The 24,458-nt window shown below is 43.7% G+C and overlaps 2 protein-coding genes across 3 annotated transcripts in view; one reads left to right on the plus strand and one right to left on the minus strand.

Moving 5' to 3' along the window:
* Positions 1 to 24,458, minus strand: part of LOC147999176 (disks large homolog 5-like) — a 57,385-nt gene that overhangs the window by 25,367 nt on the left and 7,560 nt on the right. Inside the window, exons 2-4 of one of the 2 annotated variants that reach the window (XM_087596503.1) lie at positions 17,419 to 17,531; positions 15,554 to 15,721; positions 13,294 to 13,407 (exon numbers count right to left, since the gene is read on the minus strand). The gene's annotated coding sequence lies outside the window, so the exon portion shown is untranslated. Of the gene's footprint in view, positions 1 to 13,293; positions 13,408 to 14,477; positions 14,554 to 15,553; positions 15,722 to 17,418; positions 17,532 to 24,458 lie in introns of those variants that run through there. The other variant, XM_087596504.1, reaches the window with a different exon arrangement.
* LOC147999177 (disks large homolog 5-like) lies at positions 801 to 14,262 on the plus strand. Its single transcript, XM_087595408.1, has 7 exons — positions 801 to 902; positions 9,615 to 9,720; positions 10,645 to 10,912; positions 12,091 to 12,234; positions 12,866 to 13,032; positions 13,754 to 13,859; positions 13,977 to 14,262. The coding sequence occupies exons 1-6, from the start codon at positions 801 to 803 to the stop codon at positions 13,816 to 13,818; spliced, it is 852 nt and encodes a 283-aa protein (XP_087451534.1). The 3' UTR covers positions 13,819 to 13,859; positions 13,977 to 14,262.

Here is a 24,458-nt window from a genome sequence, read left to right on the forward strand (position 1 = left end):
AAAGAGTTTAAAGTTTATAGGTACCTAATAAACTCGCATTGGGACATATAAAGAACATTTAAATGTTCAGCAGAAATACAAAGAACAACTAATTTAATTTGTTAAAAGTGAAAGCTTATACAATTCTGAAGGTTTTTATGCTGTTTTTATTATACATGTAATTATGAAAAGAAAACATACATACTTGATCAATGAAATGAGGAAGATTGATTTAATGAACAGAAAAATGGATGGTACTTCAAAATTTCCATGATTACATATTAACTATTTAATTCCCTCCACAATAGCAAGAAACGGACATTATTATTTATGCGACATTACAGATACATAAACCGAGAAAATATTGTTTGGCCTGATTTTCTGAGTTTTTTAAAGGTTTAGTTAATTGACAGAGCTGTGCTTTAAAATTAGGGTCCATATTCTTCTGTTTTAAATGTGTGACACTTTTCTCTTTTTTTCTCCATCTTTATTAAATGGGTATTTCTTATTTACATTTCAATTGTTATTACCTTTCTGGGTTTCCAGGCAAACATCCCCCTAACCCCCCCTCCCCTTCTCTATTGGTGTTCCCTCCCCATCCTCCTCCCATTACCGTCCTCCCCCCAACAATCCCTTTCACTGGGGGTTCACTCTTGGCAAGACCAAGGGCTTCCCTTTTATTTCTAGTGGGTGCTGCTCTCCCTGCTCCGTGGGAAGTGGATGGGGGGAAGGCCCGGGCCTGAGGTGAGTTGGAACTGGGGTAGAAAGGCATAGGGCCTCCTAGGTGAGAATGCCAAACCACCACTGCTGCTGCAGCCACCATGGAGAAGCCCTTGTTCCTGCTGCAGGGAGGAGAGTCTGGTGGCCACAAGATGGCTGAAGGGGAGCTGAGAGTGGACAGTTTCATCACCCGCCTGCTGGAGGTATGAGGATATCGTCCGGGAAAATTTGTGCAGATGACTGAAGCAGAAGTCCGAGTGCTGTGTATCACGTCTCGTGAAATCTTTCTTAGCCAGCCAACAGCTGTGAACACAGGTTTCTTTTGGAGAGCAGGCCTGTGCAGGCCCAGAACCTAGGTGGGACAGTTCAAGCTACCCTTTTTCCATGGCCAATCTCAGATCATATTCAGAAAGTATTTCTTGGGCTAAAGAGATGGCTTAGTGGTTAAGAGCACTGACAGCTCTTCCAGAGGTCCTGACTTCAAATCCCAGCAACCACATGGTGGCTCACAACCATCTGTAATGAGATCTGATGCCCTCGTCTGGTGTGTCTGAAGACAGTCACGGTGTACTTGTATATAATAAATGAATAAATAAATCTTTAAAAAAAAAGAGTATTTCTTCCAGGTTTTGGATTTCCAATTTATGGAATTGAACTAACTTAGTGATGGTGGAAGTGACACAGAGAGTTAAAGTACAGAAGGAATAATCCAGAATGTCCACCAACAGTTGCTGTCACACCAGGGCTTTTAAAAGCTCAGCTGCTAGAGAAGCAATTTAGTCTTTGGTTATTCTCAAGCTTAGGTCTTCTAGTCATTATAAGCTGACCATGACACAAAAAGAGTCATCTATATCAAAATAGAGAATAGTAAATAGATTCACACCACACTATCACATTACTACTGTATTTGAGGTTCTCATTTAATATCTAAGAACCCGGAAGAGGCCTGGGTCTTGCTACACATACTTATAATTTATGTCCCCACTGTCAGCTGAGATTCTTCATGCAGCCTGGGGTCAAGGAGGTCATCCCACAAAGCACAAAACACCCATCTCAGATAAACATGTATGGTTTATTGAATCCAAAACATCCATGAATTTCAGGACACAATTAAATGTTGAAACCTAAGGATAATAGATAGAGAAGAGAATTAAGATTTCTAGTTCATAGATCCAGTAAACATCTTCAACAAATCATAGCAGCAAACTTTCATAAGGTAAAGAAAGAAAAGGCCATAAAGGTACAACAAGCCTACAGAACATCAAACTAATTGTACCAGAAAAATTCCTCCATTCACATAATAATTAAAACGCTAAAAGCACAGATCAAGAAAGAACATTAAAAGGGGTAAGGTATAAATATCTAGTAACAAATAAATTCAGACGTATCTGAATTACAACAGACTTCTCAACAGAGATTCTAAAAGTCAGAAAATCTTGGGCAGATGTAATGCAGACACAGGCCCCTATATCCAGCATAATCCTCCATCACCATAAAAGGAAGAACCAGGATATTTCATGAGAAAACCAAATTTAAACAATTCTTTTCTGTAAGAAAGCACAACAGAGGCTAATAGGAGGAAAACTCCAAGACAATGAACTAAACTATAACCAAGAAAAACCAAGACATTAATCTTCTCTCAATAATTTATAAAAAGATAAGCACACAAACATAATTTCACCTATAACCAGAAAAAGAAGAGAAAGCAGCAATCGTTGGATTTAATATCTGACCAGATCTTCTTTCCCTAATCCCAAAGCTCCCAGGGGCCAAACTGCCAGCCAAAGTGTATGCAAGGATGCTCTATGGTTCAAGGTGAGGCCTATTGCCCCACCAAATGCAGATCCTAGAGGTGTGAGGTGGGGATGGATATGTGTGGGTGCAGGAGCACTGTCACATAGGCAAAGCTGAGCAGAAACGGGATGTAAGGTTTGATGAGGGGAGTGTGGAAAGCAGGACAACAGTTGAAACGTAAATAAATAAAATAACCGATTAATAAAAAATAGCGAAAAATAAAATTTCAAGTAAAAAGGTAAATGAAAATTAAACCAAACCAACCAACCAAACAAACAAAAACCCCTGTAGTGTATTGGCCTAATGCTGCTTGTATTTTAATGCTAATTTGTTGAACTCAACACTGGTTAACCCTGAAAAACTGACCCTGCTCCCAGTTAACTGTGATTATAAAGAAGCCAACAGCCAACAGCTGCACAGCAGAGAGATGGGGGAGGGGAGCTTTGAGGGCTTTGCTAGAGAGGATCATGAGGAGGGAAGAAGGAGGAAGAAGCTGCCAGAGAATAAAGGAAGAACATGTGTGATGGAGAGGAGAGTGGAAGAGGACAGCAGCCATGGTTAACGGAGAGGAGCGCCTGGTCCTGAGGGCTGTCCAAGGGGAACAAAGAGCAGCCAAGATGCTACACAGTCAGTAAGAGCAGCTCTCAGGCGAGCAGAGATCAGCAGAGACCCCAGACCAACAAGCTACGCAAGCATAACTCCATCCAAACTCCCTCTCAATATCCCGTGTCCTCCATGGGCCTGGCCTCAGCTTGTGTCCTGCGTCAGCACATGTGTCTGTCTCAGCTGACATCACTCTGTCCATCAGCACGAGTCCAAGGAAACAGTGAGAAACTACACAGCCCACCAGAAGGGTTTTTGCTGTGGTTCTATGAAGTCCCAACAAATGCAGCTCAACTACAGAATGCAAGGCAGACCAATGCATGTGTGTCCTTAGTGCAGAACCCTTCATCACGTGTCCCTTCACATGCGTGCTTTAGCAGAACATCCTTTTACCTGTGTCTGCTTCAGTGAAACGTTCCTTCACACATCTGCCTTAGCCTTTCACCTGTGTCCACTTCAGAGAACCACTCCTTCAGGTCTAGAATTTCTCTAGATTAGCAAACCGCATACAGAACATTCAGAACAAAACAAGGTGTGTGGTCAGCATGTCCTTGAGCCAAGTCCCTTCTCCTCGTCAGTGACAGCAGGCGTGTTACAGCAACAATATGAAATGGCTGGCAGGCATGGAACAAAATGGCAAAGGTATTCTGGGGGATGTCACACCGTACCAGCCAGCAGCTCAACTGAATTTTTAAGTTTTGATGGTACAAGTGAATATACTTGACCTTCAAACGCTGAGAGAGCCCATCATAATATGAACTATATAATCTGGGCCAAGACCGCCTCTAGGGCAAAGGCCCTCAGCCTGGGGGTCGTGACCCACACAGGGTCTCCTATCAAATAGTTTACACTACAATAAAGATTCATTACAGTAGCAAATTTACAGTTGTGAAGTAGCGACAAAATAATTTGTAGTTGGGGTCACCACAGCTTGAGGAACTGTTCTAAAGGGTTGAGGCCATAGGAAGGTTGAGAAACACTGCTCTAGGAATTTATGTTTTCTTTCTCTTTCATATTTTTCAGACAGAATCTCAAACTGTAGCTGAGATTGGCTTGGCTTGGAACACGTGTGTAGTTCATGCTGGCATCAGACTTATGGCAATTCTCCTGCTTCAGCCTCCTACTCAGGAGCCTACCAGGGTGAGATCACAACCACGTAATGGGATTGCTGTTCTTGGTTGTCAACTTGAGTGTACCTGGAATTAACTAATGCCAAATGGCTTGACGCCCTGTGAGGGGGATCTCTCTCTCTCTCTCTCTCTCTCTCTCTCTCTCTCTCTCTCTCTCTCTCTCTCTCCCCCCCCCCTCTCTCTCTCTCCTTCCTTCTTTCTGTTTTCCTCTCTTCAACCCCCTCCTCTTGGTCCTCCTCCTCTTCTTTGTTTTTTTTGAGACAGGGTTTCCCTGTGTAGCTCTGGCTGTCCTAGAATTCATATTGTAGACCAGGCTGGCCTTGAACTCAGAGATCCACCTGCCTCTACCTCCTGGATGCTGAGGCTAAAGGCATTAGCACCATTGGATTTTTTTTTTCTTAATTAAATTTTCTGAAGCAAGAAGACCTACTTGTAATCCAAATCTTGGAGATCAGAAGATAAATCTTTAATTCAGATCTTTTGAGATGGAAAGGCCCACCTCTAATCTGGACCACACCTTCTTTTTTCTTTTTATTTTTTTTTCATCTTTATTAACTTGAGTATTTCTTATTTACATTTCGATTGTTATTCCCCTTCCCGATTTCCAGGCCAACATCCCTCAACCCTTTCCCCTCCCCTTCTATTTGGGTGATCCCCTCCTCATCCTTCCCCGATAAGCGCCCTCCCCCCAACAATCATGATCACTGGGGGTTCAGTCTTGGCAGGACCAAGGGTTTCCCTTTCCGCTGGTGTTCTTACTAGGCTATTCATTGCTATGTATGCAGTTGGAGTCCACCGTCAGTCCATGTATACTCTTTGGGTAGTGGCTTAGTCCCTGGAAGCTCTGGTTGGTTGGAATTGTTGTTCATATGGGGTCTTAACCCCCTTCAAGCTCTTCCAGTCCTTTCTCTGATTACTTCAACGGGGGCTCCGTTCTCAGTTCAGTGGTTTAATGATGGCATTCGGCTACGTATTTGCTGTATTCTGGCTGTGTCTCTCAGGAGAGATCTACATCCAGTTCCTGTCGGCTTGCACTTCTTTGCTTCATCCATCTTACCTAATATCTGTATAGGTATGGGCCACATGTGGGGCAGGCTCTGAATGGGTGTTCCTTCTGCCTCTGTTCTAAACTTTGCCTCCCTATTCCCTGCCAAGGGTATTCTTGTTCCCCTTTTAAAGAAGGAGTGAAGCATCTGCATTTTGGTCATCCTTCTTGATTTTCATGTGTTCTGTGCATCTAGGGTAATTCGAGCATTTGGGCTAATATCCACTTATCAATGAGTGCATACCATGTGTGTTTTCCTGTGATTGGGTTACCTCACACAGGATGATATTTTCTAGTTCCATCCATTTGCCTATGAATTTCATAAAGTCATTGTTTTTGATAGCTGATTAATATACATTGTGTAGACGTACCACATTTTCTGTATCCATTCCTCTCTTTAAGGGCATCTGGGTTCTTTCCAGCTTCTGGCTATTATAAATAAGGCTGCTATGAACATAGTGGAGCATGTGTCTTTGTTATATGTTGGGGCATCTTTTGGGTATATGCCCAAGAGAGGTATAGCTGGATCCTCAGGTAGTTCAATGTCCAATTTTCTGAGGAATCTCCAGACTGATTTCCAGAATGGTTGTACCAGTCTGCAATCCCACCAACAATGGAGGAGTGTTCCTCTTTCTCTACATCCTCTCCAGCATTTGCTGTCACCTGAGTTTTTGATCTTAGCCATTCTGACTGGTGTGAGGTGAAATCTAAGGGTTGTTTTGATTTGCATTTCCCTTGTGACTAAAGATGTTGAGCATTTCTTTTGGTGTTTCTCAGCCATTCGGCATTCCTCAGCTGTGAATTCTTTGTTTAGCTCTGAGCCCCATTTTTTAAATAGGGTTATTTGTCTCCCTGCGGTCTAACTTCTTGAGTTCTGTGTATATTTTGGATATAAGCCCTCTATCTGTTGTAGGATTGATAAAGACCTTTACCCAATCCGTTGGTTGTTGTTTAGACCACACCTTCTGCTGGCAGCTCATATCAAGGACATGGAAGAAGGAAGTTTGCTTTATTAATTTGCCTACTTCTTCAGGATTCCTGCATGTACTGAAGAGCAGCTGAAATATCCAGCCTTATGGACAAAACCGTTGGGGTCCAGGAGTTGCCCCATAAACCACACAAACTCTGACCTCACTTAGAGAGGGATGGTTTTTTGAATGCCCACCCTAAGACTGATCATCAGAGACGTAGCTGAGAATTTGTCAGGCTAGGACCCTGGACATTTTTCTATGTCAGTTTATAAAGCCTAAAACTGTGAGCTCATAGGCAGGTGCTGGAAGGGCTGTCTGTTTGTCAGCCCTGACTCAAGCCATTTTAGACAACAAAGGTTCATACTGACTTTTTATCTGTTTAAAGATTTATTTATTTATATATAAGTACACTGTAGCTGTCTGCAGACACACCAGAAGAGGGCATCAGGTCTCATTACAGATGGTTGTGAGCCACCACGTGGTTGCTGGGATTTGAACTCAGGACCTCTGGAAGAGCAGTCAGTGCTCTTAACCATGGAGCCATCTCTGCAGCCCTCATATTGACCTTTAATTTTTTGGTCCTACATGAAGCTTATAATTATGAAATTTAAGATTAAGAAACCTGACAACATAAAGTATTTCCTTCCAGTATTTCGGGAATGGGTGGGTGGGGGAGCACCCTCGAGGAGGCTGGGGAAGGGGGTGGAATGCAGGGTTATTGTAGGGGAAACTGGAAAGGGGTTAACATTTGAAATCCAAATAAACAAAATAACCGATAAAAAAAAAACATACACAAGTTATGTGATCATTCCTGACCCTGCTGTGTTAAATTATTTTCAGACAACAATGATATGTGACATATTACAGCAAGAATATGAAGTATCTAGCCGGCATGGAACAAAATGGCTACAGCTATGCTAGGGGGATTGGCTTCAACAGGGGTAACTACTGCGTTTTAGACCTTCCATTCCTTGTTGAATTAGCTGTACCACAGCCTATAAGCCATTCTAATAAATTTTCTTTCTCTATATACAGAATCATTCTAGGAGGGATGATTGGTTATGCATTGTTAAATGCAATGCTGATCACGAAACCCCATCACTTCCACAGCAATATGCAAGTGTATGTAAGTTACTGAACAATTGAACAGAAATTAAAATTTACTGCATTTATTGCGTGTGTCAGCAGGCATAGGGAACACCTGGCTGCTTACATCTCTTGGTCTCTATAGAGTAGAGGGAGAACTGAAACCCACTGAGGAGGTCTCTTAAGCGAAGACCAAACTCCTTGCAGTGACACTGGATTCCAGGCTTGTTGTCCTCTTTAGGCCTCACTGTGGTCTATGTACACTCTATGCATTCTCCGCATGCAGGTTCACATGGACTGAATTCAGAAAGGTGGGGTTGGCAGAAAGATGCATGGTTAAATAGCCCACCAGGTTCACATTGTATCAGCTTGATTTAATCTAAGGACAAAGAAGTGGAGTTTCTCTGATGGCTTTCTTCTAAACCCTTGAAAGGATCACTGGGGTTTGACCTCAGTACTTCATACTTCTTGCTGGGTCAGCAACACTCAGGGAAGCTTGAGATTGCCATAGGCACAGTATTATGCTGGATATACTGAGTAGATGATACTAAGATGTTCAGATGGTCATACCCATTTGCATGAGTTCTTAATGTGCACCTAAGGAAAGAGAGATCAAGGTCTTCAGAATAGGAAGATCATTTCCAGTTCTTTTCTACAATTCCAGTCTGAAAGACTGGTAGGGAGAGAATGGTAGATAATCAAGAATTCATAGATGATGCTTTGAAGGAAGTGTGGGTTTCTGTGCTGGTTTTAGACAGAGTCTCAAGTATCCCATGTTGCCCTCTTCCTAGCTGGCCAGGTTCACTTTGAGCTCAGATAAACCTGCTTCTACTTTCCAGTAGACAGTCTTACAAGAGGGGCCTCCAGGGACTGTGAGGACAGCATTAGCCTTTGACAGTTGAGGTGTGCAACCCACAACTATAGTTTTAGCCACTTTGTTCCATGTCTACCAGCTATTTCAGATTGTTGCTGTCTATGGCTGACAATCACGGACACAGAAAAATAACCTGATAGAGAGCAAGGACATGGTGATCACATCCTTTCCTGTTCTGTATGTTCTGGATGAGGCTTGTTAAAATTCCAATATTGCAGAAAGCTTTATATAGGACCCATCACCTTAAGCATCACTGTGCACTGTTCTATCTAAAATGGCCTAATCAGAACTGACCACCAGATCAAACTTCCTGCAATCCTCATATGAGAAGCTTGAGCTTTTTGTTTTGACTCTTTTCTTTCTTTCTTATTTTTTGCTGTATAGGTTGAGAGGAAGATATTTGGGGCCATGGATCTGCCCCCAAAATCTGGGGTATGGATCTGATCAATCAGTGTTAGTGTGTGCACTCAATACAGTATCCATTTTTTACTGTGACAGATGCTTTTGTGTTTGTGGGGAAGCCCATGACCCAGAGCACAAGTGCTGGGTCCTTGCTCTATCCACGTAGTGATATGTATAGCCTCGTCCTACACCTTTATCTGCACCCCCTATATCTCTTGACTATTTTATTTTTCTGATAGAAGCTCAGCTTCTGATAGAAGGCCTGTCAGCAGTGCTCCTTTGGTGACATTGGCGCAGAGATGAGAACCCCACAAGCAGCATGAGGTTCCCTTCATTGGTGGGTCCAATATTGCACTTTCGTCTGCCAACAGGTCTCCACACTATTCCTAGCACCATAAAGACTTCAACTCTTTCAACTAAGGAATTTTCTGGCAATTGTCAATTGCTAAGCACATGACTTCATGAGTGTTCCCCTAACACACACCCATGTTGTAACCTACCATGCAGACTATTTCTTGATGTGATATAAAGCACCCGTACAGAATGAGACAAGAGAACTTTTGACTGCATATTCAATCTGGTGTGAAATCTCAGGAAGGTTTAATGGCTAACATTGGTGAATGAGGACAATTTGAGTTAGGATGAGACATTTTGGGGCAAGATATGGAAGGAACCATTCATTTAGATGCATAAGAATTACTAAGGTTTTTATAATCAAGCCTTGAGGAAAATTTGGCTTTGGAAGCAGGAGATGCTCAGTGACTCTGCCCCAGGAAAGTCTCCTGGAAAGGGCACCTCTGCTTATGCTCATTACAGGGAATACATTAGCAGGGAGGCAAAGTCTGCTCTCCATGACATCTGCTGTCCCTTCTTGGACATTCTATTGTCTCCTAGAGAGTTCTGGCATCCTCTTTGATGTCACCAGTGTTGTAGTGACAACCAGTGCCCTAGTTTCTCTCAGTCTGAGTCTGGCGGTTACAAGCTAAGACATGTTTTCCCGTCTTCGCAAGCATTTTGGGAGGGGGAACGTCGATTCTGGAGAGACTAAAGTGAAGGAGTCTAGCCTTTCGTCTCAAAGTAATGATGGACAAAGACAGCACTTCTGGGGAATGTTGAGTAAGTTCTGGGTAGTGTATTTTGAGCTTCCTGCCAGGGGGGCTGCAGGCTTAAGCTGACCTTTCTAGCAATGGGCCACAACAACTGGAGCATCTGAAAAGAAATTGAATTTCCATGAATATCACAATTCCTGAAAGTCAGGATTTCAGAACTTTAGTTTCCCCATCCCCACTGGGAGGATATGGTAAGGCCAATGCTATTATTCTGTGAACTTCTGGTCTTTACTTTTACAGTGCATTTGTTATGTTACATTGTATAATAACACCATCAGGAGTCATGGAGGGTCCACCTTTTCTGAGTTTAGACAGGGCAGCAATGTACTTCACTATCATTGCTTCTTTAAATTCAGTGGATATCTGACAGTAGGAACAGGGGGAGAATTGTGCTCCAGGCAATAACCTTATGTTCTTCGACCTCCTCTGATTTCTTCTAACTGGCAGGGTCATCGTTAGCTTTATATATTAGAGGTTGTGTGTTACAAACATGTTTCTAAAATACCAAAAGTATTTGGAACATGTGGACCAAGATTCATCCTGTAACCTATTGGAACTTCTCGGGCATTTGGTATTTCAAATAGGGGAACTGATAAGTCTGTTGAACATGTCCTCCATGGAAATGTGTTTTTAATCCAAAGTTGTTGGCCTAGAGTATCAGGGTAGGACATCTGAGTGTCTCCAATCACTCAAGTCTTGTGGATGGTGAATTTATCATCTGAGTTCGAACCCACAGGGGTGAGGGTCCTGAAACCAAGCTGTACCCTGTTCAGCTGATGATAATCCTGGAGAAGCCATCTCCGTGGTCCATGTAAGCACCTGATGTCCGGAATAGGGAACACCTGGATGCTTACATCTCTTGGTCTCTATAGAGTAGTGGGAGAACTGAGATCCACTGAGGAGGCCTCTTAAGCATAGACCAATCGCCTAGCAGTGACACTGGGTTCCAGGCTTGTTCTCCTGTTTAGGCCTAACTGTGGTCTATGTACACTCTATGCATTCTCCCCATGCAGGTTCACTTGTGTTCTTCTACCTACAGACGCTGGGAGAGAAACATCATCCCCTGGCACTGAACTAAGCGAGAATCAGGCCAAGAAGGAAAAGGAGAAGCTGATTAAAGAGCTGCAGCTCATTACCGAGGAGAGAAATGACCTGAGAGATCGCCTGAGGTTTCTGACAGAGAGATCCATGAAGAACAGGTATGAATCGCTCCAAATGGTCTTGTTTCATTCCTGGGTCTGCAAGGTCACCTTCTTCTTATCCCATTAAGGTTTTGGGTTCTAGAAAGCTGTGCCTCCCTAACCACCCTGTGCTAAACCTCACCTCCCATATAGAGGAGATTCAGAACCTTGACCCTTCCTGAGGAGCAAGATAGAAAATGGACTCATCTGCTTAATTTATTGAAAAGCAGATCTTGTGGTCTGAATGAAGAATTCGGGGATAAAGTCAGGGAGAGTGAGTGTCTAGTGTGCATTTGCAAAGCCCTTGACAGATGGTGGCTTTGCAAGATTGTAATTGCAGTGAGTTTATGGTGAGTCTCTGTACTTGCTAGGCAGGGGACTGAGTGCTGGAAGAACCAGGCAGCAGCCCGAGGGGCCTGTTCCCAAACTGTTCATCTCAATGCTTGACTAGAAGGTCTCAGGCTCAGGCCTGTTTGTTATTGTCTGTGTGTCTTGCACTCTGAGACAGCAATGGTGCATGCATTTCTCCTGGTTCTCACAGTACTCTCTGTTTCCATATTTGTTTTTCTCTTTCTCTGATTCTGTTAACTTTTCTCTTTTTTTTGTGGGTGTGTCTCAGTCTGTGAGTCTGTGTGTGCATACATCCAAATGCATATGCACAACTTTTATATGTTTATATTTCCCTCCACACATGGAATATAGGGGTCTATGTCTTGGCCTGAGTATTTACCTGTAACACTTTCATGGTCATGTGAATGCTTTGTTCTGGGAGCCCCACTGTCAACAGTACAGTTCTTTGCCTATGTGGCCACGTTTGTCTGTATATTTGTATTCCTTGTGCAGATTATAATTTTGTGTTGATATATGGTCTGTTATCAAAACAGGAGAAAAGTAATCACCGGTTTCTGGGTGTGTTGGGTGGGGGAGCATGGAGAGGTGTGGCCGAGGCTCTTGATAGCTTAACTGGCTTGACTGCAGATTTCCTCTTGATTGAACAAAGGGAGCCAGGGAAGCCTCCATCTGGATGCCGAGATTCTGGTGTCCTGGACGCAGAAAAACACGTTTCTGAAGCTGAAGAAGATCCAATATGTAGAATTCAGAAGGTGTCCTTCCAGGACTGGTGTAGTACAGGACCCACCCTGAGCTCATATATTCCTAAATGCTGATGTTCATTGTATTCTATCATTTGGGGCCAGGCCACACTTCAGGCCAAATCCATATTATGAAGACCTGGAGAGAATGGAGGAGGCGGTCATGTCAATTCTGCACAACTTAGAGATGGAGAACACTGAGATCCATGAGAACAGCCATAAGCTGAAGAAGGAGATTACCTTCTCTAGGTAAGTCCTGGTCAGAAAGCCTATCACCTGTGGAATGGCCATTTCTGACTTTCTTTGTTCTGGATTGGACGGTCTTCAGCTCTGGTTCTATCTCTTGTGCTGTTTACACATCAGTGTGCCAGGGTCATTAGGACTCAGTTTTCAGTTCCACAAAAGACTGTTCCTCATCCCAGGATTGTCTAGGCATCTGCAGAACGCTCTAGATAGAACAGCACTGATTGAAGTCAGCAGGTTATTAGGCTGACCTGGACCTATGGTGTCATACCAGGTTTTACAAAACTCAGTGTGTGGACCACATGGTTAGCATGACCTTCTCTTGGTTCTACTGACCTCCTTTGAGGGTGTTTGCCCACTACTAATTGATGTTGCCCCCATGCATTGGGCTTTCATGGATAGTTGTAGATCCATGTTCTTTTTGAGAGATGTGGACACTAATTGGTGCTCGGGCCAAACAAACAATTTATTCTTCCCGGAATTTACTCTTTGTGGTTTGTGCAGCAGCCTTATATGTATCGAAATGAATTCTGTTAAGTCTTCATGGGTATCTGGGTCCTGGTGGAGTTAGTGGCACTCGGGAGTGGGAATGGGAGAAAGGGGCAGCATGATCTTACTATGCAGACTGTATTTCCAGAAACCTGCTCAGCCAGCTCCTGATGGAGAACACATGTATGAAGAAGTTGGTCCCACTGAAGCAGGAGAGCAAGGAGGTACATCTTGATTGTGCACTGAACCAGAAAAATTTGGTTGACTTCAACAAGAAAGATAAAGACCAGCAACGTCCAGACCCAGCATCATCTGGTAGGGTTGAGCAGCTGTGTTAGCTTAAAAATATCTGATAAAGTTTGCCAATTTGATACATCTTTGCTCTCTCCTACCACCTTTCTAATTTACACTCACAACCAGCCAACCACCTCATGTAATGGAATTGTTCATTGCTCTGCCTATGCACAAGTATTCTGGGAAGCCAACCACTTTTCAGAAACTGAATTATTTTGCAAGTATATTTGTCTGCTCTTTTTGAAGCTGCAGTATAGAAATGGTGACAGATTAATAACATACCTCATTATTGCATATCCACGTGATAGATTGGATGCTCTGTAGAGTTTTGAACAAGTTCTTGGTTCTTTGACAAATGACACTCTGTGGTCATGTGACTTCTTGTGTGGGAAGCACCTTTGCGGGATAAGAACAAAGTGCAAATGTCAAATTAGAACTTGTCATTGGTTTTAACCTTGGTGACATATGGACATCTACTTTCTTCCTGCAACCCAATGAGGTTCCTTCCATTGCCCTGTTCTTGGTTTGCACTGGTATAAGTCTGGGTCCCATATTGGCAGCCCACATTACTTTGAGGCTCTCTGGAGATTTTGCCCTGCCCACAGAGTTAGCAACAATGATATCAGTTAAAAGGTCCATGTTGACTGTCCAATAGAACTGAGATGGTAGAAGGCAGCCTTCCGACAGCTGCCTTGCATTTCACCACCAAATCAGTGTCTGAAAAACTGCCTTCCTCTCCCAGGTCTCAGAAAGTACAAGAGAGCTGGAATTGGACACACACCAGTAAGAGAGCTTCCTGAGGAATAAGTTGCTTTCTCAGGAGTCCCTGATGACAAACATCCTGAATGGTAACAAATTTTTTGGATGAGTATTCTTCCTCAGAGTTAATTTGTCATTGCTTAGAGACCCTAAATTTATATAACACTAAGCCAGCCAAACTGATTGAGGTCTTACTTTCTTCTCAGAAAACAGCACTTGAGAGACAACTTGGGGGACCGCCCTTCATTATGTGTGCAAGAGGAGAAACAGCAATACATCTGTGCTTCCAAATGTTCGTTAAGATTGTGGTGTTTAGAAATATTTTTGTTATGATTTTAATTGAAATTTTCTTTTTGTTGTTTCATATTTATATGTTCTTGTTACTGTTTTTATCTTTTCAAATATTTTTAAATATTTTAATTTATTTGTTTTAATCCTGTTTTGTTGTAAAAATGAATTCCTTATGAATAAAAATTGAATTCTATCTCTTGACTCTTAAGACCATCATTCTTATTCAAGGGTTCTGTCCCCTCCTGTGGACTTAGAACTGACAGGTGGAGATGGATCTCTGCATGTTCCATGGATCCTGGGCTAATAAGTGAATTCAAAGTCACCAAGGGGTACCCAGTGTGACAGTGTCTTTTGTGTGGAAAATGTGGCTGTTTCTCGGACACACACTTTATGAAGTAATCACTGACATGCTTTACCCAATTGTTAGGGTCCATGTGGTTCTTCTGAGAGAGTAGCAGATGCTCTATCCTGTGAGTCATCACCACAGCTCCTGCAGGTGCTTTTGTCCTTCCACATCATGTACTGTATTAGGTGGACAGGATCACCTCCAATCAAATAGAGAGATCTCAGTAGATGTGTATTCACAGGAAATTTACTGAGCTGTGCATGTTCAATGTGTTAGCTTGCCAGCCATCCCTACAGGGCTCTGGTGTCACCACTCCTCATTGTGGGTCAGGATCATCCTCCAGCACCACTTAGTGTCCATATTAGAGCAGATCTTTCACCTACTATCAATGATGACCATATGTATTCTGCACATCTGACAAAATACAGAATAGAAATTAGCTTCCTGTTGGCCAGATTGGCATAATGAGTTTTTTGATTGTTAGCATGAAAATTATTTTAATCTAAGCAGTTTAGGGAAGAACCTCAAGGACACCCATAGTGAATGCAGCCTGCAGCTGTGAACACAGGTTTCTGTTGGAGAGCAGGCCTGTGCAGGCCCAGAACCTAGGTGGGACAGTTCAAGCTACCCTTTTTCCATGGCCAATCTGGGATCATATTGAGAATGTATTTTTTCCAGGTGACTGATTTCCAATTTATGGAATTGAACTAACTTACTGAGAGTGGAGGTGACTCAGAGAGTTAAAGTACACAAGGACCAATCCAGTATGTCCACAAAAGCTTGCTGTAACCCTGGGCTTTTAAAAGCTCAGCAGCTAGAGAAGCAATGTAGTATTTGGTTATTCTCATGCTTAGGTCTAGTCATTCATTATAAGCTGACCATGACACAAAAAGAGTCATCTGTGTCACAATAGAAGCTAGTTGTAACTAGATTCACCCCCACACTATCACATCACTACCGTATTTGAGGTTCTCAGTTACTATCTAAGAACCTGGAAGAGGCCTGGGTCTTGCTACACAAACTCATAATTTATGTCTTCATGACACTGTGTGCTTTGTCCTGTTGATGCTACCATTGGCATACAATACCTTGGATACTTTGTGCTGACATCTGTCACATGAGACAATAGTTCATGCCATGCCTAACCTGCATAAACTGTCCTTAGAGTACGGTGTAGTCAGAGGGTCCTTTTTTTTCTCTCTGAATTTTCAAAATATTTCCAGTCTTCAGACAAGTCTTCAGCCATTGTCCAGTGCCTGTCTTGAGATGTCCACCTTTTCAGCTGAGTGTCTTCATCCAGGCTGCTCTGTAATTCTGTAGAAGATTAATAGGGTTCCAGCCCTAGGATTTAATTCAGTGTGATTGTACTTTCCAAACATGCTCAAAGCCCTACATTCCACCATAGCCTGTGTGCTTTAGAGATAGAAAATAAAGAACCACATTGCACTTGAAATTTCTCCTCCAACAAAAGGAGAGCCTGCATAGGGCCTTTAAGTAACTCTAAGTCCCAGCTTCTGCATAACTCCCTTCATCGACTCCATTATTGGTGTATTTTCATTACTGCTCACTTTATTTTTGGTGTGCAAAGAATGTGTACCATGTCAGTAAAGTGTGTGTGTGTGTGTGTGTGTGAGAGAGAGAGAGAGAGTGAGAGAGAGAGAGAGAGAGAGAGAGAGAGAGAGAGAGAGAGAGTTTGTGTTTGTTTGTGTTTCTGTGCAGGTGTTTGTGTATGTTCATCCATGAACTCACTATCAATTTTCATAAAATGACTTAGAAGACTGTAATGAAAACTGTCGAGGTGCATGCAGACGTGTGTTACTAGTGTCCCACGGCACCTGGCAGGTAACACTGAAATGGTGGTCTACTATAATACAGCCTAAAAACAGGCTGTGGATGGTTTACACAGAGATTGTGACGTCATCACCACTAGAGAGAGCAGCAAAAGCTTCATTTATCACATGCTGCTGTTACCAAGATGAGGCAAAGCCTTATCCTACAGAGAGTCTGGTATGATTTGATGGCAGGAAATAAACTTAGTACTAAAATCATTCAATTACAAACAAAGAGGATAATACAAAGAGTCATAAGATTATTCTCATAAGAAAATAGATAGTATTTAGACGATGCCACTACAAAAATTAAAAAATATATATGAGGGCCACTAGGCTTTAATGCAGCCTTTCTACCAGACGTTTAATGACGACCTAATAACAATAGTGCTTCAATTATTCCTCTGATTTGAAAGAGAAGGAACATTGCCAAACCCCTTCTCTGAGTTTCTCTTTTTACCTAGAATTCCTGAGTCTGTTGCTTCTTCCATTGTCACCCCATCAATAGAGCTGCAGGGCGAGTCTGTCCCGCCCCAGAGCATATCTGCCAGCTGGAACCTCAAGAGCATCCATAGTGAATGCAGCCTGCAGCTGTGAACACACGTTTCTTTTGGAGAGCAGGCCTGTGCAAGCCCAGGACCTAGGTGGGACAGTTCAAGCTGCCCTTTTTCCATGGCCAATCTGTGTTTGTATTGAGAAAGTATTTTTTTTCCAGTTGACTGATTTCCAACTTATGGAATGGAACTGACTTACTCAGAGTGGGGTTGACTTAGAGAGTTAAAGTACAGAAGGAATAATCCAGATGTCCACAAAAGCTTGCTGTCACACCAGGGCTTTTAAAAGCTCAGCAGCTAGAGAAGCAATGTAGTATTTGGTTATTCTCATGCTTATGTCTAGTCATTTATTATAAGCTGACCATGACACAAAAAGAGTCATCTGTGTCACAATAGAAACTAGTTGTAACTAGACTTATACCACATTATCACATTATTACTATATTTGAGGTTCTCAGGTATGATCTTAGAAACTAGAAGAGGCCTGGTTCTTGCTACATATAGTCATATTCTATATCTTCACAGCACTGTGTGATTTGTTCTGTTAATGCTACCATTGGCATACAATACCTAGGATATTTTGTGCTCACATCTGTGACATGAGACAACAGTTCATGTCATCCCTTACCTGAATAAACTGTCCTTAGAGTACAGTGTAGTCGGAGGGGCCTTCTTTTCCTCTGAGATAGCCAAACATTTCCAGTCTTCATACAAGTCTGTCAGCCATTGTCCAGTGCCTGTCTTGAGATGTCCACATTGTCAGCTGAGAGTCTTCATCCAGCCTGCCCTGTAATTCTGTAGAACATTAATAGGGTTCCAGCCCTAGGAATTAATTCAGTGTTCTAGTACTTGCCAAATATGCTCAAAAACTAGTTTCCACCCTAGCTCTGTGTGCTATACAGAAAGAAAATAAAGAACCCCATTGCACTTGAAGTTTAGCCTCCAACAGAAGGAGAGCCTGCACAGGGCCTTTAAATAACTCTAAGCCCCAGCTTCCCCACAACCCCGTCCATCGATTCCTTTATTGGTGTGTTTTCATTAATACTCACTTTCTTCTTTGTGTGGAAAGAATGTGCACCATGCCAGTAAAGTGTGTGTGTGCGTTTGTGTTTGTGCATGTTCATCCATGAACTCACTATAAATTTTCATAAAATCACTTAGAAGTCCCTAGTGAAAACTGTCGAGGTGCAGGCAGACTCATGTTACTACTGTCTCATGGCACCTTGCAGGGAGCACTGAAATCGTGGGCTACTTTAATACAGTCTAAAACGAGGCTGTGCATGGTTTTCAGTGAAATTGTGACGTCGTCCCCACTACAGAGAGCAGCAAAAGCTTCATGTATCACATGCTGCTGTTACCAAGGTGAGGCAAAGCCTCATCCCATAGAGAGTCTGGTAGGATTTGATGGCAGGAAATAAACTCAGAACTAAAATCAATCAATTACAAACAAAGAGAATGATACAAAGAGCCAAGCAAAGCAAGAGCTGGCTTTTTTTTTTTTTTTTTTGAGAAGATCCACAAGACAGACAAACCACAGAGCCTATATCTAAAGTACCAAATCAGAAATGAAAAGGGGGATATAACAAAGGACACTGAGTGAATTCAACAATCATTAGGGCTTACTTCAGAGGCCTTTACTACAGAAAAGTGAAAAATCTATTTGATACTGGTGATTTTTCTAACAGATAACAAATACCAAGTTAAATACAGATCTGGGAAGGTAATGAATAATTCCCATAAGAAAATAGATACAGTCATTAAAGGCTGCCACTCCAAAAATTAAAAATAATAATAATCAGGGCCACATGGCTTTAATGCATCCTTTCTACCAGACTTTTAATGAAGACCCAATAACAATAGTGCTTCAATTATTCCACTGAATTGAAAGAGAAGGAACATTGCCAAACTCCTTCCCTGAGTTTCTACCTTTACCTAGAATTCCTGAGTCTGTTGCTTCTTCCATTGTCACCCCATCAATAGAACCATTTAAAATGGGATGTAATCGATGTCTGGAGCCTCATTCTTTCCCTTGACCTCCATGCGGTGTCCAGAAGGCATGCCTGTTCTCATGGACATGGACTCATCTCTTTTTGCTGCAGCAAGAAGAAAGCCAGCAGAGAGGGCAGGAGCTTACAAAGAATCAGTAGGATTTCTAGAAAAGAAGCCATCCAGATGTCCATTCTCAGAAAACCCCTGGCTTGCTCTCATGTGACTGGGTCCTCAGACACCAGCAGCCTTAGATGAGACCAAGGAAAGCTGTGCAGAGTCCTGGGTCCCCAGGTTCTTGACCTCCTGAGTGACAGCTGTAGACACGTCCTCCAGGGAATCCTTACAGCTGGTGACATCTGGACAAGGTGAACCAGATGCCAAAATGAGACATGGGAGAGAAATCCTAGGCTGTTTGGAAGGAATCAGTCTCTGCTATTGCTTCTGTCTCTGTGTGCCCTGCTGCTATGATGTTCATGAGGAGCTCTCATGCCAGTGGGTCTCCTCCTAATGTGTTTGTTGTTGCAGATGTCCTGGATGTTCTGGACCCCATCAGAACTCAGCCCGTGCTTAGTCACGGAGGTCAGCACCTTCCTGTCCATCAGGTCATGAGACCTGAGACAGTTGAGGTAACGGCAGTTGGCCTGGGTGAAGTGCTCACAGACTTGGACTCTCTTGCATGGCTGTGGCTTCAAGCAGATCTGTTTGTGGCTGTCTCCTTTGTAGTAACTTTTGCAGGAGAAAAGCATCCCCCTGTACCAGGAAGAAGGCCGGCTCCTCTTGGTTAAGCCCAGAAAGCTCATGATTCTTCAGGACCTGGAAGCTCTGTTCCTAAAAACTTGGTGTGGATATTTGCAGAGGTTTCTCTGGGATTTTGCATAATGACTCTGTCCCAGAAGTTTGAGCTTGCAGAGGCTTGGGCAATCTGTAGCATGGTCCCTGGATGCACTTGAGATTGAAGCCACAGGCTTCAGTAGTAGCCGCCACCTACAGCGTGATCCCTGCCTGATCTCCAGTCTCCAATAGGAATAAGCAGTCTTGCCCAGCAGCTCATAGAGCTCTGCCTCTGGAGCCTGCTCCTACTCTGCAGTTCCTTTAAGGTCATGCAGCCCCTGTGGGTCCACAGGATCTTGGTGATGAAACAGTCTGCCCCAGGATCCCCCATGGTGCACTATGGCTGCAGCTGCTCAGGCTTGTGAGCTGGACTCTGCTTCGTGGAGAAAGGAAACTGGAAAAGGGGATAACACATGAAATGGAAATTAAGAAAATAACCAGTAAAAATTAAAAGAATTAAAGTCATCATCTCAGGAGAATGAGTGGGAAGCCAGGTCCTTAAGCAGGCAGGTTCTCCACAACAATGCATGCTGGGTTCAAGACTGGACATGAGGTGCCCTGAGCTTGGGACTGCCAGGCTCCTACTGGGAAGAGAGCTTTCTTCTTCATTTCAGTAAGTCTCTCTAGTTTTCTTTTAAGGCTTTCATCTCATCATTGACTTTCCCAATGACCTTTTATGACAAGCCATTATGGTTAACAAGAATTAAGTAAGGGCTCATTGAGCTGTTGGTAGTTGGAGGTCTGGGGGAAGCCCTGGACAGAGAGATCTTGCCTGCCAGGGGTGGGATGTGCATGGTGGGAGGGACTAGTGGAGTGTCATTGGCCTCAGTATGCACAGGCTTGGGGCTGGTGCCTGGCTGCCTGGTGCGCCTCTGTGGCTACTTGGCCTGGGTCCCACCGCAGATGCCCATGGTGGTTGCTGGCCAGTTGTGCTTGCTCTCCCTGTCCTCGGGGCTTCTGGCGGGGCTGACCACAGCCTTGAACATGGACAACCATGGACAAAGTGGGCCGGAAATCGGAGGATCATGGGAGCATCTTCAACTTCCCCCTCCCCAAGCACTGGCAGTTGCAGCTGGAGGACAAGCCACTGTGAGTTTCCCCACATCCAGGCAGGTGTTCTGCACCACCAGGAGAGCAAGGGCAAGCACTGCTGCCACCAGTCCCACATGCCCAAGGCCTATTTGCTGACTGGCAGGGCTTCACTTTGCTCTGCCTGGCTCTGCTTTGCCTTGCTCTGCCCTGTGGGCTCTCACTTCTTTGGCCAAAGACTGTTGAGATCCCGGCTTGCCTCACCTTTCAATAGGCACCTCTGTGAAGTGAGGAGAACCAAAGGGACAGAAGGCTGGCCTGGCCCTGGAGACTTGTGTCTCCCCCTCCACCAAAGTGCTTTCCTCAGTTCTCCACTGTGGTTTTAATTTGCAGGGATCCCAGCAGGTGGCAGGCTTTGCTGAGCCTCCCCTGTGAGAAGGGGACAGTGGTGGGACTTATGGTTGTGGGAAGTCTTTTAGGGAGATGCAGGCTTTCTCAAACTCTCCGACCATCCATCCAGTGCCCTCCCTGGTTCCCATTCCCTGTGTTTGTTGCGAAGTCACTTTTCGCTGTCCTGTGTGACTTTCCCTGCAGACTGGGCTCTCCTGCAGGAGATACTCTCACATGCTTCTTTAAAAGCCCCTGTTCCTCAGATCTAGATCAGCTGTGAAAACAGGCTTCTCCATGCCAGGGTGAGAGCTACCCCTCCCAGCTCAGAGCTGCAACACCATAGGATCCTCAGGCCCCAGTGCTGGGTGGGTCCCATGGAAGAGTTAGAGGAAAGCTTCCCTTCTGAGAAATGACTTAACACAGAAGGTTCACAAGTGACAGTCAACCCCCAAGTATTTCTTCCAGGAGAAAGCACTCAGCTCTCCCCTTTAAACAGTTTAGGCTCCCACATGGCCCAGTTTTGTGATTGGGGAAGATTTTCTGGAGCTTAGTTGGCCAGTCAGAGTGGGGCTACATTCTTTTTTTTTTTTTTCTTTATTAACTTGAGTATTTCTTATTTACATTTTGATTGTATGCTCTTTCCCGGTTTCCGGGCCAACATCCTCCTAACCCCTCCTCTTCTATATGGCTGTTCCCCTCCCCATCCTCCCTCCATTACCACCCTCCCCCTAACAATCACGTTCACTGGGGGTTCAGTCTTGGCAGGACCAAGGGCTTCCCCTTCCACTGGTGCTCTGACTAGGCTATTCATTGCTACATATGCAGTTGGAGCCCAGGGTCAGTCTTTGGGTAGTGGCTTAGTCCCTGGAAGCTCTGGTTGGTTGGAATTGTTTTTCATATGCGGTCTTAACCCCCTTGAGCTCTTTCAGTCCTTTCTAAGATTCCTTCAATGGGGGTCCTATTCTCAGTTCAGTGGTTTGCTGCTGGCATTCGCCTCTGTATTTGCTGTATTCTGGCTGTGTCTCTCAGGAGCAATCTACATCCGGCTCCTGTCAGCCTGCACTTCTTTGCTTCATCCATCTTATCTAATTGGGTGGCTGTATATGTATGGGGCACCTGTGGGGCAGGCTCTGAATGGGTGTTCCTTCTGCCTCTGTTTTAATCTTTGCCTCTCTATTCCCTGCCAAGGGTATTCTTGTTCCTCTTTTAAAGAAGGAGTGAAGCATCTGCATTTTGGTCATCCTTCTTGAGTTTCATGTGTTCTGTGCATCTAGGGTATTTCAAGCATTTGGGCTAATAGCCACTTATCAATGAATGCATACCATGTGTGTTTTTCTGTGATTGGGTTACCTCACTCTGGATGATATTTTCCAGTTCCATCCATTTGCCTATGAATTTCATAAAATCATTGTTTTTGATAGCCGAGTAATATTCCATTGTGTAGATGTACCACATTTTCTGTATCCATTCCTCTGTTGGGTTCTTTCCAGCTTCTGGCTATTATAAGTAAGGCTGCTATGAACATAGTGGAGCACGTGTCTTTTTTATATGTTGGGGCATCTTTTGGGTATATGCCCAAGAGAGGTATAGCTCAGTCCTCAGGTAGTTCAATATCCAATTTTCTGAGAAACCTCCAACTAATTTCCAGAATGGTTGTACCAGTCTGCCTCCCACCAACATTGGAGGAGTGTTCCTCTTTCTCCACATCCTGGCCAGCATTTGCTGTCACCTGAGTTCTTGATCTTAGCCATTCTCACTGGTGTGAGGTGAAATATCAGGGTTGTTTTAATTTGCATTTCCCTTATGACTAAAGATGTTGAACATTTCTTTCGGTGTTTCTCAGCCATTCGGCATTCCTCAGCTGTGAATTCTTTGTTTACCTCTGAACTCCATTTTTTAATAGGGTTATTTGACTCCCTGCGGTCTAACTTCTTGAGTTCTTTGTATATTTTGGATATAAGCCCTCTATCTGTTGTAGAATTGGTAAAGATCTTTTCCCAATCTGTTGGTGGGGCTACATTCTTAATCCATACTCATTCACACAACAGAACATCTTCCTCCCCACCCACGAGGCCTTGACTTGAACCCAGGTCCTTCCAGGATCAACAGACCTGAGAGAACAGATTGCAGCACAAGAGAGAAAAGAAGCCAGAATAGTTTAAACTGGAGAAAACCCCCATATAGGCCGTTTATCAACTTTAGGGGTTTGCATATTGTGGACTTCAGAATCTTACGGTCAGATTTTTCTGATTACACCTTATAGGTGAAGCTGAAGTCTACTGAGGGTGGGATCATCCCAGGCAGGGAGGGGATCTGACTCTGCAGACCTGGCCACCCTCTGCATTCTCCCAAAAATAATTTTTAGTCAGCTGTAAATCTGAAGTGAAATTTGTTTTTTGTCAACTCAAACGGTTGACATTTCAAGTCTCACACACCATGTGAGAGACACACATTTATCCACAGGGGATTTGAACTTACTTCTATAGAAATGACTGTGGGCCAACAGAGGGAAAGCATTCTTGCCTTTAGCATTCTGTCTGTATCAGAGACTACATGGACTGGCTTCCTGGACAGACATGTCCAAGCAGACAGACATTGTAATGAGGGAAAACTTAGGCAAGAAATGACCTGGGGACAGTGATTTCAGATTGTGCCTTTAGCCAGGAATCTCTGTTGTCATTAAGGCAAGCAGTCTTGGGCCTGCCAAAACTTGTCAGTATTTCAGGGCTCTTACAACTGCTCCAGGTACTTCTGAGGTGAAAGCCTTTCATTAAAAAAAAAAAAAGTTTATAGAGCAATATTTCTCCACCTGTGGGTGGCAACTGCTTCACAGAGATTGCATATCAGATACCTTGTACATTATGACTCATAAGAGTAGCAATATTATTTATGAAGTAGCAATGAAATAATTTTATGGAGGGGATCATCACAGTATGAAGAGCTGTATTAAAGGGTTGCAGCAGTAGGACTGTTGAGAACCACTGCCATAGAAGCTGACACATGGGAGCAGACTCCTCAGCTGAGTAGAGACCCACGACAAGGGATACTGTGTCCCACCCTAGAACCCAGAGGCAGAATCTACCCCAGGAGTCTGTGGGTCACCTTGTCTTAAATTCTCCCAGGGTCAAGAATAGCATTGATCATCTCAGCAGAGTCAGCTTGCACAGCCCACATCAGGACCATGGCTTCCCTTTACAGAGAAGGATGTGGGTCTGAGTGACAGACAGTGAGACTGAGGGGACTCTGATACTCATTTCCTTTGAGCTGTGGTTTCTTCACCTGTAAAATGGGGGTGTTTCTGCTGAATTGGGTTGTTGTGGAGATTAACAGAACATACAACCTGCTCAGTGTCTGCCTGGCATGGACCCTGCTGGTTAAATGGAAGCTGTCGATGATGACGAGATTAAAAGTAGAATTTCTAGCCAGATA

Source organism: Rattus norvegicus, chromosome 19, assembly GCF_021556685.1.
Source record: "Rattus norvegicus strain SHRSP/BbbUtx chromosome 19, alternate assembly SHRSP_T2T, whole genome shotgun sequence".
Taxonomy (NCBI): domain Eukaryota; kingdom Metazoa; phylum Chordata; class Mammalia; order Rodentia; family Muridae; genus Rattus; species Rattus norvegicus.

Coding starts and splice junctions, on each gene's coding strand:
- LOC147999177 (XM_087595408.1), top strand. CDS start 801: ATGGAGAAGCCCTTGTTCCTGCTGCAGGGAGGAGAGTCTGGTGGCCAC. Junction 9,721..10,644: donor GCACTTCTGGGGAATGTTGA/GTAAGTTCTGGG, acceptor CCAATCGCCTAG/CAGTGACACTGGGTTCCAGG. Junction 13,033..13,753: donor TCCAGACCCAGCATCATCTG/GTAGGGTTGAGC, acceptor TTCCTCTCCCAG/GTCTCAGAAAGTACAAGAGA.